Source organism: Plecotus auritus (assembly GCF_963455305.1).
Source record: "Plecotus auritus genome assembly, chromosome: 4".
NCBI lineage: Eukaryota > Metazoa > Chordata > Mammalia > Chiroptera > Vespertilionidae > Plecotus > Plecotus auritus.
Window position 1 is genome coordinate 156,022,198 of NC_137775.1, and position 16,989 is coordinate 156,039,186.

At 36.0% G+C, this 16,989-nt stretch overlaps 1 protein-coding gene across 4 annotated transcripts in view; it reads right to left on the reverse strand.

Annotated features, from left to right (window-relative positions):
* The window catches only part of CACNA2D1 (calcium voltage-gated channel auxiliary subunit alpha2delta 1), a 393,063-nt gene that overhangs the window by 182,544 nt on the left and 193,530 nt on the right, over window positions 1-16,989 (reverse strand). For all 4 annotated transcript variants that reach the window (XM_080665796.1, XM_080665795.1, XM_080665798.1 and 1 more), the window contains exon 4: window positions 6,300-6,359. In XM_080665796.1, the coding sequence (XP_080521922.1) occupies window positions 6,300-6,359 (60 nt within the window). The remainder of the gene's footprint in view (window positions 1-6,299; window positions 6,360-16,989) is intronic.

The following is a 16,989-nucleotide window of genomic DNA, read 5'->3' on the forward strand; positions in this document are numbered from 1 at the left end:
AATATGGGAGTAAGTCAATTTTGCACTGTGGCTCCTTTCCATCTATCTTAATAATGAGGAAAGACTGACAAAAAATCTTAAAAGAAAGCAGCTGTAAAAAATTGATTGTTTCCCTACATACAAGTGTTGCAAAAAAAAAAAAAAAAATTAAATATGCAAGTTCTTGATTGGAAAGGGCAATTCAGCCAAAGTTAGAAACTGAGAGAGACTGATAGATCACTTTGACCATCTATTAAATTCATTCATTTATACTTTAAGACAGAACACTGCTTTCCCACTTTTATTTTACTCCCCCACTATTTAATCACTAAAAATTCAGCTCTTTCATATCCAGGACCTACACCTAATTATAATTTAGAATAGCATTCATCTTTGTACATTATAACCAAAACAAAAATGAAGTATGTTTTTATGGCTCACATATTTATAACTGTTTGTGCTGCAATCAATAAAATAATCCAATTCCATGGAATGAATAGGATAGATGAAATAGTTAAATACATAATACTAGTATCTATTAATTTAATTCATATAAACACAAAATTTTAAATATTACTATTTTTACAGCAACATTTCATAATGTGATTTGGGCAAAGTGATTACACACACACACACACACACACACATATGGGTGGGCAAGAGTAGGTTTAGAGTTATTTGCATGGAAAGACATGCAGGTTATGATTATTACAATAGCTTTATTAACTCTGTTCAGCATACTCACAACTGTAAACCTACTTTTGTCCACTCCTGTGTATATAATTAAAGCTAAATTTGAGCTAAAGTATCCTGATTGACACTCAATAACATTCAATTTCACTAGAAAATTTTTCACCTTCTAATTTAGTTTCTCTGTGAAGTTGAAGCTAAAAACAGCTCCTCAAAGGTTTAATTACTGGCCAATTTCTAGACGTCTGTACTAAGCCTACACAGTAACAAGCTGATGCTAATAACCCATACATAAAGATCCTTCTTATTAAAATACAAATTAGGCCCCCCTCATGTTTATACATGTGTAAGTACAATTAATATTGCAGGCTTAGTTGGAAATAAGACTGTTATAGTTAACCAACCATTGCAATACAATCAAATGAGATTTCAAATGCAATTGGAAAGATCAGTTCTATAGAAATGGCAGCAATTATTTCATGTGGAGCAATTAGTTTCCAAATTCTTTTTTCCTTCTCCTACCTGCTCTTAAAAAAAAATAATTCGTCCATCATAAATGACCCGAAATGTCACCTTTAACACTCGTATGTTGTAAGGAGACCTGAAAAGCAGCTGGCAGACATGGCTTATTTACAAATATGGTTTGAACTTGTAAATGCATGACCGCACAACTCTTAATCCATTTAGAGTGTATGCCCTTTGTTCCTCAATTGTACATTCAATTGGGAATTGAGCTGAGGGAGAGTGTGAATTACATGATCTGTTTCTTGTTGCCAGCATTTTAGTACTTTGCCTTTTGTTCTTGTTGTTCATCAGACTTCTCTACATTACACAGTAGGGAAAGTTAATCAACATTTTGCCTAAGTAATATTAATAAAACTGGCCTACTTAGACTTGAGGGAAGAATCAGAATATTATATTTCTTTTTGAAATGTTAATGTACCTCTTAGGAAATTATTTCTGCCTTCTAAATCATCTTAGTGTTAAATTATTGAAGGATGGCATTAAAGAAATATTGCACTGATGCAAATAGTTAAATACCTCAAAAGATAGAAGTCTTATATAGTTTCAAAGAAGGACTTTTTAAAATATGGTGGCATTTAACTTCAAATTAAACATGTTTAAGTGTTTAGTTAAGACACTGATAAAATCTGCAATTGTTTTCTGAGCTCCCACAAAATAAGGGGAGACTTCATGGTGATGATTTCTAATTTCCCACCATAGCCAGACACAAATTTTATTTTAATTTGTATAATTGGCCTTGAAGGAGTTGCTTAACCTTACTTTATATGAATTGAAGCATCATCTAGTTTATCAACAACAACAAAAAAAGGAAAAGGGGGAAAGTGTCTTATTTTTGCACTATTTACTTATTTGAGTCTGAAGGTTAGGTAATCTTTATTCAGGTCCTATTCTTCAAATACACTATCTGACTGTTCTATCAGCCATGGTATTTCAAAGGGAAGGCCTCTTGTAAAGACGTTATGTATGACTGACATGGTAAGATATGGAAAATATGAATTCTCAGTGTGCAAACTGACAGGCACTTGTCCCCTGAATATCATTCACAGTCTTTCAAGAAGAACTCAGGAAATGGGTTGACAGGGCTCTAAAGTGGCCTAATCTGTTTTTCCTTTAACAATCTCTTTTAATGTCACTCAATATGTTCATATGTCCTAAATAAATTGTGAGGTAATCTAGGGGGAAATTAAGAACAGAATTTATTCAAGAATTCTCCACACTGTGACTACTATTTGCTAAGAACTCTTAACATTTGCTGGGTAAACTACTTATTTTCTATTTTACCCTATAAGATTTAGAATGGCTTTTGTGTCATTATGGAACTAATTTGTCCTCTTGCATAAATTTTCCTAGCAGTGATTCTCATTGGATATAGACAATGAGAAAGTAGGTAATATGAGTTACATTTCAAGGTAATTTTTTCCACATTTTGACATCTGACAAGAAAGAATACAGCTTCAAATTGCTGGTACATCATAATTTAATTGGCTTCTTTTTTCTTTCTTAGCAATACATAAAAGATAGAGTGCCTTACAAATAATTATGGTTTGAATTCAATAAAATATAGAATAGCTAACACACATTGAAAGCTTTTGTGACATCTACAATGGTCACCTATTGCCGAAAGCTAATTCCAGCATGTCATAAATGCAACAAGTTTCATCAAAAGGTTGATGGAGCCCTAACCGGTTTGGCTCAGTGGATAGAGCGTCGGCCTGCGGACTGAGGGGTCCCGGGTTCGATTCCGTTCAAGGGCATGTACCTTGGTTGCGGGCACATCCCCAGTAGGAGGTGTGCAGGAGGCAGCTGATCGATGTTTCTCTCCCATCGATGTTTCTAACTCTCTATTCCTCTCCCTTCCTCTCTGTAAAAAACTCAATAAAATATATTTAAAAAAAAAAAAAAAAGGTTGATGGAACTTGGGGATTCAGCAGGGTGGAATACATATTACCTATTGCTGGAATAGCTAAGGGCATTTTCCCACACCTAAAGATTTGCATATATTATTGCCTGTTGCCAGACAGCTGAGGGCATTTTAATCTACATGTTATTGCCTCCTGCTGGCCAAACACCTGAACAGCTGAAGGCAGTTCCCCAAAACTAACAATGCCTACTGTATACTAAACCTTGCCTTTGATATGTATATCTACTTTGCTTTAGGGCAATTTGTGTTAATAAAGAGCTAGGGGTCCAGAGATTTGGAGAATTGGGTTACTGAAGCTAAGCCCTCCTCTGGCCCCCCATGGATTACAAATTTGTATTATATTTCTAGTCTCTTTATTAATTTATACCACAGCACCTTCTCCAGATTCTTGAACCCTTCTAGATGCTGGATATCACCCACCAGCATTAACCTATTACTTCCATAAGAAGAAATTAATCATTGCAAAAATGTTAATTTAGTGTTAATTTAGCTTGATATAAAAAAGTTCACAATATATCTGGGGGAAAAATCTATATATCCACAGAACAGTAACATAATAATTGAATAAAACAACACCAATACTATAAAGGCATTACTACATCCCTACTTGCCAAATTATTTTCTAACACATTGTTCCTTAGAAATCTAAAAATGACATCCTATCTAATAAAAGAATAATATGCAAATTAACCATCACTCCACTACATGCACAAGCCACGTCCACCAGCCAATCAGGAGCGAGTATGCAAATTAACCCAACCAAGATGGCTGCAGCCATGGAGCGAGCAGGAGGCTTGGCTCCGCTCAAGGCTACAAAGTTTCAATTATAGAAGATAAATAAATCCCAGATACCAGGGCCTCCGCTTGGGTCACCGGGGGATGTGGCCGGCCCGCAAACCACCACAGTCCCCTCTCCCAGGCCGCTCCATGCCCCAAGGGAACCCCCACACTGATCTGGGACACCCTTCAGGGCAAACCAGCTGGCCCCAACCCCCACCCATGCACCAGGCCTCTATCCTATCTAATAAAAGAGTAATATGAAAATTGATCATCACTCCAACACACAAGATGGCTGCTCCCATGTGGTCAGAGATGGCTGCCCTCATGTGGACACAAGATGGCTGCCACAAGATGGCCAGCAAGGGAGGGCAGTTGGGAGGGACCAGGCCTGCAAGGGAGGGCAGTTGTGGACAATCAGGCCAGCAGGGGAGGGTAGTTGGGAGGGACCCAGGCCTGCAGGGGAGGGCAGTTAGGGGTGACCAGACCTGCAGGGGAGGGAGTTAGGGGCAAACAGGCCAGCAGGGGAGCAGTTAGGCATCAATCAGGCTGGCAGGGGAGTGGTTAGGAGTGATCAGGCTGGCAGGCAGAAGCGGTTAGGGGCAATCAGGAAGGCAAGCAGGCGAGCAGTTGGGAGCCAGCAGTCCTGGATTGTGAGAGGGATGTCCGACTGCCCGTTTAAATCCTCGAGGGGTCCCAGATTGGAGAGGGTGCAGGTTGGGCTGAGGGACACACAACCCCATGAACAAATTTCAGGCACCGGGCCTCTAGTAAACTAATAAATGACTATGTAAAATATTATTAAATTCCTTTAATTCAAAGAAAATCTTTTTGAAAGCAATGGAATCTATATATAAAAGAAGCTGATCTGGATAAACTTGATTTTGGGATGTTTAGAATTACTTGTGATTTAAACTAAAACAGCACCAAGTTTACTACAGCAATCCTAGGCAGAATATATGGTCCAGCTTCACATCTATTATGTTTTACACCGGACTTTACTACGCCACCTAAAGGGGGGGAAAGGGTTTGAAGATTAGTTAATCAAAAGGATACTTATTTGGATGAATTAGCTTGGCTGCATTTTTGTCTAATCAAGAAACACAAATATTAAAGTTTTCTTTTATCTAAAAAGTAACAATTACAATGTAAAATCTACATTGGATGAGTTTATAATTTGCCCTCAGTACTCAAAGGTTATCTTTTTTAATTTAATCATTAATTGTTTTTTCTATGTATTATGGATGACAAATTGATCTTTTTTAACCTATCTATGTCAAACAATTGTGGACCAAGCGAGTATCTACATGATGCGAACAAATCAAGCAATATGATCAATTTACGGAAAGAATCAAACTGACAGTAATGAGTCTCCACTTAGTAGACTAAGAGTTCAATAAATGAGTATATTTTCCTTTCATATACAGTATAATCATACAAACACAAAGAAAAGTTGCTAATTACTGAACCTCAATTTAGTGTTCTGTTGAAGCACAATTTTCTTAACCTTCAAATTTGAGCTTTTGGTTTGCAAAACATTCAAAGACAATTGAACAGTACTATCAAACTGTCACTCATACTCGGTTCCTATTTTAACATCCTCAAAATGAATTGTCTACAATTTTTCTGTAATTAGATGTAAAAAATTTTCAATGTAAGTGAAAAGTTCAAATATGTAGCAGAAATATTTTAGCTGACTATTAGAGATAGACTTTTTCACTGTGCCCCTTAGCTGTAAGAAGACAGATACATACATAGATGATAGATAGATGATAGATGGTAGACAGATGATAGATAGGTAGATAGATAGAAATCATTACAAGAATAATTTCTGCTATTTGTATAATTAGCACAATGATTCTTGGAGAACAAAATAAGTTTATTAAAAAAATACATGGAAAAGTTAATATAAGTTGGCATTTCTAAAAGTGGGCTAGAGTCGATGAAAGATAACTTCCAGCTAACATGGAGCAAATTAAATTTCAAGAGGTTTAACACATTTATTCCCACTTTAATCACATTGCCCACTATAAAGGTGATTATCATATGCAAGTCATGTCTCACAAACTCAAAATTTTAAAATGCCACTTGTTTTTCAACTGACATACCTACAAAGTTTATTCAGATATTATAATGTAATGTTATATTTTACGGTAATTAGTTTTATAAATACCTTTGAGTATGGGAGAACATTTCAGTGAACTCTTCTTTTAAAAAAATATGGAACATAAGCAGGAACATTTGGAATAATTTAATTGGCCCTGATTATACAAAAGCAATTTTTTTAAAGCAACAAACTATGGCTATATGTTGGTCCTATAAACCATAAGATTTCATCACTAAATTATATTAATGGAATCATAACTATAAAGACAAAGCAATTGGTAAAAAAAAAAAGGGTCCTTACTGCAAAATCCTCCCGCCACTGGTGGGCTGCTTGAACTTTCTCTGCTTCCAAAGCCAGGCGCTGAAAAGAAAACAATAAATCTTAGAATGCAAATGACCCCATGAATATGTAATCATTATATAGTCTTTGGGTTTTCAAATCAATTATGAAAACAAAAAAACAGGAGTGACTCTTTATTTATGATTCATAAAGTCTAAATGTTTAGGCAATATAATACTACTGAAGTTGATAAACAGTACATGTATTTACCTTCTTAGTAATATAAGTAACAAATTACTCTTGAATACCATGATGTTCATTGGCTCTGCCATCATGGGCAGCAAGGTCCCCTTCAAGTGCTTTTTATCAAAAACTAGCATTTCAACTTGGGCAGTGTGGCTCAGAGGTCAGCCTATGAACCAGAAGGCCATGGTTCTGTTCCTGAAGGGCACATACCCAGGTCCTGGGCTTGATCCCCAGTAGGGGGTGTGCATAAGGCAGCTGATCAATAATCCTCTCTCATCAGTGATGTTTCAATCTCTCTCTCCCTCCCCCATCTTCTCTGAAATCAATAAAAAACATATCCTATCTAATAAAAGAGTAATATGCAAATTGACCATCACTCCAACACACAAGATGGCTGCCCTCATGTGGTCAAAGATGGCTGCCCCAATGTGGACACAAGATGGTCGTCACAAGATGGCCAGCAGGGGAGGGCAGTTGGGAGGAACCAGGCCTGCAGGGGAGGGAAGTTGTGGGGGACCCAGGACTGCAGGGGAGGGCAGTTAGGGGTGGCCAGGCCTGCAGGGGAGGGCAGTTGGGGAGGGACCAGGCCTGCAGGGGAGGGCAGTTAGGGGAAACAGGCTGGCAGGGGAGCAGTTAGGCATCAATCAGGCTGGCAGGGGAGTGGTTAGGGGGTTATCAGGCTGGCAGGCAGAAGCGGTTAGGGGCAATCAGGAAGGCAGGAAGGCAAGCAGTTGGGAGCCAGCAGTCCTGGATTGTGAGAGGGATGTCCGACTGCCCGTTTAAATCCTCGAGGGGTCCCAGATTGGAGAGGGTGCAGGCTGGGCTGAGGGACACTGCCCCACCTCCCCCAAGCACAAATTTCGTGCACTGGGCCTCTAGTATATATATATTTTTTATAAAGACTAACATTTCAGTTTTTGGAAAAAGCTTCGGTCAGTAGAGTAGTTTAATCTTGGTAGGTTGTTGTTAGTACAATCCTTTATAGAATATCTATAATAATAAAAGTGTAATATGCTAATTAGACTGGACGTCCTTCTGGACAACCTTCCAGATGAAGCTGGGGTTGTGAGGGAAGCCCGGGTGCCTGTCGGCAGCTGGAGGGAAGTCCGGATCTCGGGTGCCAGAGGGAAGCCTGTGCCGGCAGCCGAGGGAAGGAATGCCTACTCTTGCACAAATTTCATGCATCAGGCCTCTAGTATTTCTTTATAAGCAGAAAGGAAATGACATTGACAAATCATTAAATATACACTAAGCATTGTATTAGGCACCTTGTTCCTATCATATTTCGTTGTTGTTATTTTACCAAAAGCCACAAAAATATCCACCTTGCGAAGAACACTCTTAACAGTTCTTTCAGAGATAACCTGTGAGGAATAGCAAGCTGTCACTATCACTTTTTGTAGTTAGATTCTTTTTTTTCCTTCTCTGGTGTTTAGGGTTTTTCTCTTTGTATTTCCTGGTGTTACTATTATGTTCTCTTTGTAATAAGCTTTTACAAGAGACAGGAACATTTAGTGATTAAGAATACAGAGATTAAGCCAGACTCCCTGGATTTAAATACCAACCCTGCTGCATACTAGCTGTGCAAACTTGGAAAAAAATAAGTTTCTCCTCCCATTTTCTTATGTGAATAATGTGAGAATCTGCCTCATGGGTTGTTCAAAGGATTAAATGAGTTGTTATTATTATATATACAGTTCTTGGCAGACAGAAGGTGTATGTGTAACAGCTATGTAACTCTGAAGAGTAATTATGAATCTATTTGCACTCTGTGTCCATGTGAGAAAATAGCTTAGTATGTGCATCTGTGGCCTCCCCTGCCCTCCCCCGCACCCCCCAACCTCCACACACACATAGTTAGAAAACAGTGGCAGAAACAGGACAAATATAACATCAAATGCAGGGTGTTCCAAAACCTGTATACCGACTTTAACAGCTGATAACTCACTTAATTTTCACTCCTTTCCAGGTTTCACTGATTTGAAATAATGGGTGAAGCCACACTAAACTTTCAACACAGAAAATTTATCCACTAGACTTTTTTATGGGGGATACATAAAAATACAGTTTACAGTACAAAACAGGCAACAGTTGATGAGTTGAGGGTGCACAGATACTGAATAAAATGATTCTTGATGTTTGTGATTCCATCGCTTCCTGTTATCAGCCATGCCGGACCAGACAGTCATCAGTTAGAAAACAGGTACTGACAAAAACAGTTTCTTCATTTCTGTAGATTCTCATACATTGTTAAAAAGGCCTGGCCAGCGTTGCTCAGTGGTTGAGCATTGACTTATGAACCAGGTTCGATTCCCAGTCATATGCCCAAGTTGCAGGCTCAATCCCCAGTGTGGGGTGTGAAGGAGGCAGCCAATCAACGATTCTCTTTCATCACTGATATTTCTATCTCTTTCTCCCTCTCCCTTCTTCCCTGCAATCAATAAAAATATATATTTAAATTTTGAAAATGAACTGTATGTTAATAAACACTGATTTTATGATCATTCAAAGTGTGTACACATTTAGGGGGACACTCTACATAATAAATGTGAGTGCATTATACTCATTTAGTAAGAGTAAATTATCAGGTTAGGTTTGTAAAAAGTATAAATCTCCTAGTGGTTCACTGGTTCATGTGTTTAATCTTCCACAATGTACTGTGCTTCAGTGTGTGCTCTTCCTATCAAGTCCAGGCTACACTGGATAATGGAAACAACCTTTAGAACAATGTTTTATATTGGTGTGTTGACCTCTATTCCCTGCTATTTAATATAATCTGTTCATTTTTCTAACTATTATGTAGGTATTATCCATGACTATAAAATATTGGTTAATGGGAGATCTCAATTTAAGAGTCCCTGAGCTGAATTAAGAGGAAAATTGTCCAGCAATTTTAAATGACAAAGGTTTCGGCTATCAGCCACCAGGCACAAATGGGATGTAATAGGAGCTAGTAAACATTAGAAATTGTACCAGAGAGAGTAAACAAAAAAAGGTTCTTTAGTCTTTATTCCTACAAAAACAAATAATTAAACAGCAAAGTTAAAAGAATGCATATCCTTCAGTAACATTTCATCACACTACTTTTGGAAACTCAAAATCAGTGTGGAAATGTTGCAAAAAAAGTGAATAAGACAGCAGCAAATGAAATGGAAATGGAAGCAATTTCTTTATCAGAAAACCTCAGTGTGGAAGATAAAGAAAGAAAAGGCAGAATGAGAAGATAAACATGAGGTGATGTTCTTGACAAATTCAAAGTGTAAGTCTTCCCTCATTTTTAACAGGTAATATTAGGTAATATTTTTAACAGCTGAACATTCATATGTATGGGGCACACAATAAACTTAAGTATTTTGTGGATTTAAATAAAATACTGTATAAAATACAAATAAGTTAAATATTTTTTAGATTAAAAAATATTAGAACTCTAAAATGCCTTTATGTCTTAGAGAAGAATATTAAGATGTTTTCCTTTCACAGTGCACAAAAGAAGGATGGTTCCTCTATCCCTCCCCCAACCCCACCAAACAAAACACCCTGGGGGATATTCAGCCACAAAGAAATACAGTTTTTAAGGCAGGAGCTCAGACACTGCCATGCTGTTCTCTATTCTAAAGAGCATGAGAAAGTACAACTAAAGTGATCTGATCCAGAATCACATGGCTTATGATGTAAACATAATCCATGCTTAATTAGCCACAATGACAGTAATCATTACAGTTTATTTCTAGAAAAAAATTAAAGAGGGATGAACAATAGCAACAAACTGTAGGACAATTCTCCTCCATGGAGGAAAGTCCAAATTAGCTCTATTTCTAATATATGTTTTTAAACACTAATTTTATAAAGTAAGTGCCATTTGTCACAAAATTCATTGATAGTTTTAGAAACTTAAAGACATATATAGGGTATCCCCAAAAAGGATACACATATTTTGAATAATTATAAAGGCAATGTTTATTAAAATACATTTCATTTTCAAAATTGAGCTATCAGCTGTTAAAGTGTGTATACTTTTTTTTTTTTTGCTGGGGGGGAGGGCACCCTGTAGTTATATATGAAAAAAAAAGTGACCCCAGCTGGTGTGGCTCAGTTGGTTGGAGCATTGTCTGTACACTAGAAGGTTGTGGGTTCAATTCTTGGTCAGGACCCATACCTAGGTTGTGGGTTTGATCCCAGGTCAGGGTGTGTATGGAAGGCAACTGATTAATGTTTCTCTCTTTCTCTCTTTCCCTCTCTAAAAAATCAATGAAAATATACTCAGGTGAGGAGAGAGGGAAGGAGGAAGAGAGGGAGGAAGGGAGGAAGGAAGGAAGGAAGGAAGGAAGGAAGGAAGGAAGGAAGGAAGGAAGGAAGGAGGAAGGAAGGAAGGAAGGAAGGAAGGAAGGAAGGAAGGAAGGAAGGAAGGAAGGAAGGGAAGAAGGAAAGAAGAAGGAAGGGAAGAAGGAAGGGAAGAAAGGAAGGAAAAGTGTATTTAAAAAGGTTGTTTGAAGCTCAAAATTTGCTAAATTTCATATCCTTAGCTTGGAAATCTGAAAATACCGTTATGTAACACACTACTGTTACCTTCTTTGTTCATAAAGAAATTAACAAAATATGTTTTAATCCAGCAAATCTCATGCCAAAGCATAACACTGAACTTTAGATGCTTAAATAGTCTATCTTGGGGACTAAAACAAATAGTTGCTGATGGTGATCTTTCTTGTGGCAAAAGACCAGCTAGTCATGACTTAGAGAAAACTGACACTCAAGTCCCTAATTAACTTCTATTCTGGTCAAGTGACATTTCTTTTTAAAGCCAATGATTGACCATTAAATGCCACAAGCAAATGCGTTAAGATTGATAAAATTCCTACCTAATAAAATGTGAACATTTGTTTGGTAGAGTATTCCTGTTTCCATAGTTGGCTATATAAGTTTGGTCTATAATAATAACTTATTACAGGAAAAATATTTTTTCTCTCATTTAATTCATAGTAATAGTATCAATCATTAAAATCAGACCAAGCACCAGATAGAAACAAAGAACCCAGCTCAGCATAAATACCTATGACAGAAAACTAAAACTTAATTCTGCTCATATTAAGATATGCTAGAAAGATTCATTAAATGGCTTTATTATAAATGAAACAGCACATGTATATAAAAATCCTTTGGGTATAAAACACTAAATATATAAACAATGTCACAGATGTCTATACATCCCTATCTACCTATTGGTTTGAGCATAATAAGATAGAAAATCATAAATCATATTAATGACTTTTTTAGGACTCATAAATTTAATAAAATGAACTTTAAGCTAAGCCTTCTGACTTCAAAGCTTTTGCTCATTCCACGAGAACAATCTTTAGTATCCATTAAACCCATCAAAAGTGTTAACATCACTAGACACTGACAGACTATATGAAGACAAAGCACTGTCAAAACCAAAAACACTGGTAGAGAACTATTTCAGATTAATGGGAAATTTCCCAGCAAATTTTCAGACATTGCCAAAGACTGAAACAAAAACAGAACAAAAAAGTGTATGTCAGTTTTAGAACTTTCTTTACATAGGTCCTGTCCTCAAATCCTGAAAGACTATTGCTAATCAGAGAAAAAGCTTTTGATATGCAGTGATCTGCAGGAAAGAAAAAAAAAAGAAGAAAAAAAAAAAACAGAAATAGAGAAAGGGAGACGTTTTATCAGATAAGAGAAAGATCAGCTCCCTTGAAGGCCTATTCATTCTCAACCTTCACTTTTTGACATGTCTTTATCTCTTCCACTAGCATTGAATTCTGTCAGGTGATATGAAAGTCTAATCAAAGCACTATAATTATACAGTGTATAAAGAAATAATTCTATCATTCTTCCTTAACAATACCTACATATATTTTTTCTTGGAAAGAGACTATTTTCCAAACCTGTGTGTAATTTGCTTCCTAGACTGTAAGGTAATTGCAGATGAAAGATAAAAGAAGTTTTCTAATATATTTAATTATTAAAAATTTTCTTTTGATAGCTTTGAAAGGAAACCTTCAGGGATCATATGCCAGTTCAGTTAAACTCTAATAATGTTGATATTCATGTTAATCAAGAATTGACTTAAAAACATCACTCAAAGAAACAATCTTTTTGGCTAGTGTATATCAAGACATTTCTTCCTAATAAAGAGGTAATAGAGCCCTAGTTGGTTTGGCTCAGTGGATAGAGCATTGGCCTGAGGACTGAAGGGTCCCAGGTTTCAATTCTGGTCAAGGACACATGCTGGGGTTTCGGGCTCTATCCCCAGTGGGGGTGTGCAGGAGGCAGCCGATCAATGATTCTTTCTTATCTTCGATGTTTCTATCTCTCTTTCCCTCTTCCTTCCTCTCTGAAATCAATAATATATATATGTTAGAGCTTCACAATAGACTAATCCAAGTAAAATATGCATGGGTTATGTGATTAATATTCAAATAATTAATACCCTATAAGGAATAGCAATAGTATTATGTCTATTTTGACAATTTTTATCATTTTAATGAATTTTGCCTATCTTTATCTAATGTTCTTAACATAGCAAAAAGAAATATCAGGATAATCAATTTAATGGTCTAATAATATCAACTGAAATGGCAAATTTAGTTGAATAATAGACATAGGTTTTGAAGAAAAATGTTCAGGTACAATAAATTATTTTGGAGGTACAGTATAATGAGCATGCACTTTTAAACCAGACAGATCTGGTTCCCAATTCTGGTGCTTCCATTCACTAACTATGAAATTTTAGGCAATGAATTCAACATTTTCTGCATCTAAGAATAATAACTCCTTTATATATTTTATGTTTGGTATGCTAAACATCTAGTACATTATAAATTTAATAAAATTTTGTTTCCATTTGAATCGTACAAATGTAACTTCATAGAATAGGCTATATTAGAATTACAATCACTGATGACCACTTCAACATATGCATATCTGAGTGAAACAAATGAAGACATTTTAATGGTCCCTATATTTTAACGGTATGTTGCCAAGCCAAAAAGCTCTTGAAGACCAATATGGTGGTCCCAAAGTATAAGCGATTCAAGGAATGTGTGTTTAATATAATAGTCAATAAAGTGAATTCAATTTTATTTTATTTTTATCATAAATAAAATGAGAAAGAAGAGTAGTTCATTATGAAATATGAAAAATAGTGAAAAGCCAAAAACAATCTGGAACCCATGACCCAGAATTCATCTTTATTTTTTTTAATATTTGCTTTAATAACCATTTTGGAAAAAAATAAAATATTACAAATAACCTTGAAGCTCACTTTATTTATCTCCTTTAACCAATTTCTCTACCCATAGTAATCAGTATAATGAACTAGTCTGTATTCTTTGGCATTGTTTGACAAATATTTTTTAAGTATGTAAATGTTATCTGATGTCAATACTGTTGATTTTTCCAAGTTTGTGTGTAGGTTCAATGCCAAAGAAAACCCCCAACAGCTTTAGTGGGGGGAGAGGGCTATTTCTAAAGAGAAACCCATAATTATTGGAAGTCACGGTTTAGCTTGAACAAGAGAATCAATTAGTGTCAGGGAGTTTTGAGAAATGGTTTAGTCAGGGTTTTGAAAGTAAAGATAAGGTGCCAAGAAGAGAGAAGAACCCGCAAGGAAACAAAGCTGAAGCCACCTCTAAAACCCTTTTTTAGCACTAAAACACTATGCATTTGTTGCATCTTTATCATGAGAACATAGTGACAGGCCTTATTTGTAAATATAATCCTACCTATCCTTTCTCTCTATCATTGTTTCTGCATAGGTATTACTGGTACAGTTTGAAAGATGCTAGATCAACATTTAAGCAAGGCAACTTATCCAAAGACATTTTGATCCCCTTTCACTGTGGGGCTTTGGGTTAGCAAGCTCACTCTTACAAAGATGACTAAACACTGTTTTTATGTTTTACTTATGCTTGCCTAAAATATGTTTTTGCAGACTTTCTGGTTTTGTTTAATAACACAAAACATGAGCACATTAATTACAATCATTAAATTTCTTGTTTTTTCAAACTCACTTTTGTTTTTCCAGCTGGGCAATCCCAAACTTACTCCAAGACACTAAGGTTATTTTTAATAAAATTCTGCCTTAGTTTAGAAAAATATACTTCAATAATTTGAGAAATTCTACCAAATCCTGATTAAATAGCTTAGCACCAGTCTATCTTTTTGAGATAATTAAGAAGAAAAAAAAAGGAGTTTGCCTTCTTGACTATTGTTTCTTAAGAGAAACAGAACAAGCTACATAATATATAATTTTTACTATTCATTAAAATTAGTTGTAAATAGACTGACCCAGGAGAACAAAGTATATAGTCTTGTTATTTATGACTATTCAAATATTTTAACACTTCTGCAAATACTAGAATTATGACATGAGAAGAACTATCAAAATAGTAAAATATTAATTTATTGCATTAATCCAAATCACATATAAATCTCACACTGTATAAAGTGCTATATAAGACTACAGATTAATTCCTTTAATAGCCTGTCATTTTCTTACAATTTATTTCATTGCAGGTTATGTGAAATAAAAATCTCCTAATATAAACACAATTTCTCCTTCCACTGCAAGTTTTAAGGGAGTATAACATATGCAAAACATATAAATATAAGTTGCTAAAAATCAAGCCAGTCATCATTCATTCTGTTTGTGGCCCAGTGAAAAATAAATCTTTTGGAATATGGTTTCTGGATCGTGTTATATAGATTTTAGCCCTGGATCTGCCATATTCACGAAATGCTTTTGAAATTAATCACAAAGCTGCAAGTCTAATCTTCAGAGATGTAATTAGCCCCAAATAAATTGGCAGACTCTTGGAATACAGAAGCCAGGGTAAAGGAGATGTCATCTGGTAAGAATGGTAATATTCCTTTCAGTGGTAGCAAATGTAAATAATATATAAACAGTAATTATCATTACCTATTTTTGGCTCTACAGCACAAAACAATAAAATAAGAGATTGTTCAAATGAACATAGTTTCCACATCAGCTTTACACTTTGACAAATCTAAAGAATTACCAGATGAGCTTGTTCAACATGCTTGGACTTCATACAAACCCACTCAACCCCACATTCACCCAAAGATTCTGATTCCATACCGGGTCATTCCCAGAATTCTGTATGTTTAATAGAGTACACTTTTTCCTTGGATTAAACTTTGAAAACATTCTTCTAGAGGGGACTATTTGAGCTACATTAGACATGTGGATTTAATTACTCTTTGAGAAGCATTATTCTAAGTAGAAGCACCATTTCATGGAAGTAACAAAAATAAACTACTGCCCTTTACTGGAGCCATATGCTTACACTATTATGACACCCTTTATGTTGTACTCAATTTCCTCTCTCTCTGTTTCTGTCTCTCTTTCCCCCTCACTCTTTCTGGTTCTCTGGCTTTCTTCTCTCCCTCTCTCCCCCTCTATCTCTCAATAAAACATTAAATGTGAGTTCCTTAAGTATAAGAAGAAGTTCTTTCATGTCTGTACACCTCACGCACCTTACACAATGCAGCAGAGAGCAGGCAGGCAATTAACATGTGTGCAAATGTGGAAATAATAATTTCCAAGTATTTTCAAGGTTTTCTCTCAGCTTATCAAGATTTATAACTAGGTTCACTAGATCATCCTTATTCATTATCATGACACTTTGAGAGGCCACAAAAGTTGTCTTTCTACATGACAAGCATATTGCTTGATTAAGTCATCACCACTCAATTTATAAAAGTTGGTATGTTAATTCATCCCCACCTGATCTTAAAATTTAGTAGAATTTGGCTGGGTATGTGGCAGGGATCCAAGCTAATCCATATAATCCCACTCTAGGATTCTAGACTTAATTTATAATCAGTTGCCTTGTTCTCTAAATGTTGAGTACTAATGTGGATTCAGAAACTCAGGAAGTGATCACTGTGGAGAAGGAAAAGAATTTGGTCAGTGGAGAGGAAAAGAAAAGAAAAGAAAAAAAAAAAAGCAGTTCCCCAAATTAGTCTAGCCCTTAACCCTATTAATAATGGGCTCTAGGGTCCCAAACAGTTAAGCTAAAAAATCAGACAAATATATTATGGGATCACATATTCAGGAGCCTTTGCTCCTATCTTTTCAAGAATACCAAACAGCCTGGGAAGATAGACAACATGTCTCCCTCCAAATTTATTTGTTGCTCCAGAAAATAAAAATAACCTGTGGGGGAAAAGTTAGGCAGGTTTGCTGGAACTCCCCATTTAACAGATGGGTTTTTCCAATCCCAGGTTTCCTGGGCTGCAACACAAATCCATGGCACACACAGTGTCTACTTGTACTAACTCTGCATGGACGTGAGGGTCAGAAGGAACTGATGGTACACAATAGCAAGATGCCTGCTGTGTAGGAATCATAAAACCCATTGTGTCTGACTCAGGGAGGCTCCTGAATCTTTGAAACTGTGGTGAACTAGCTTGTTAGCTT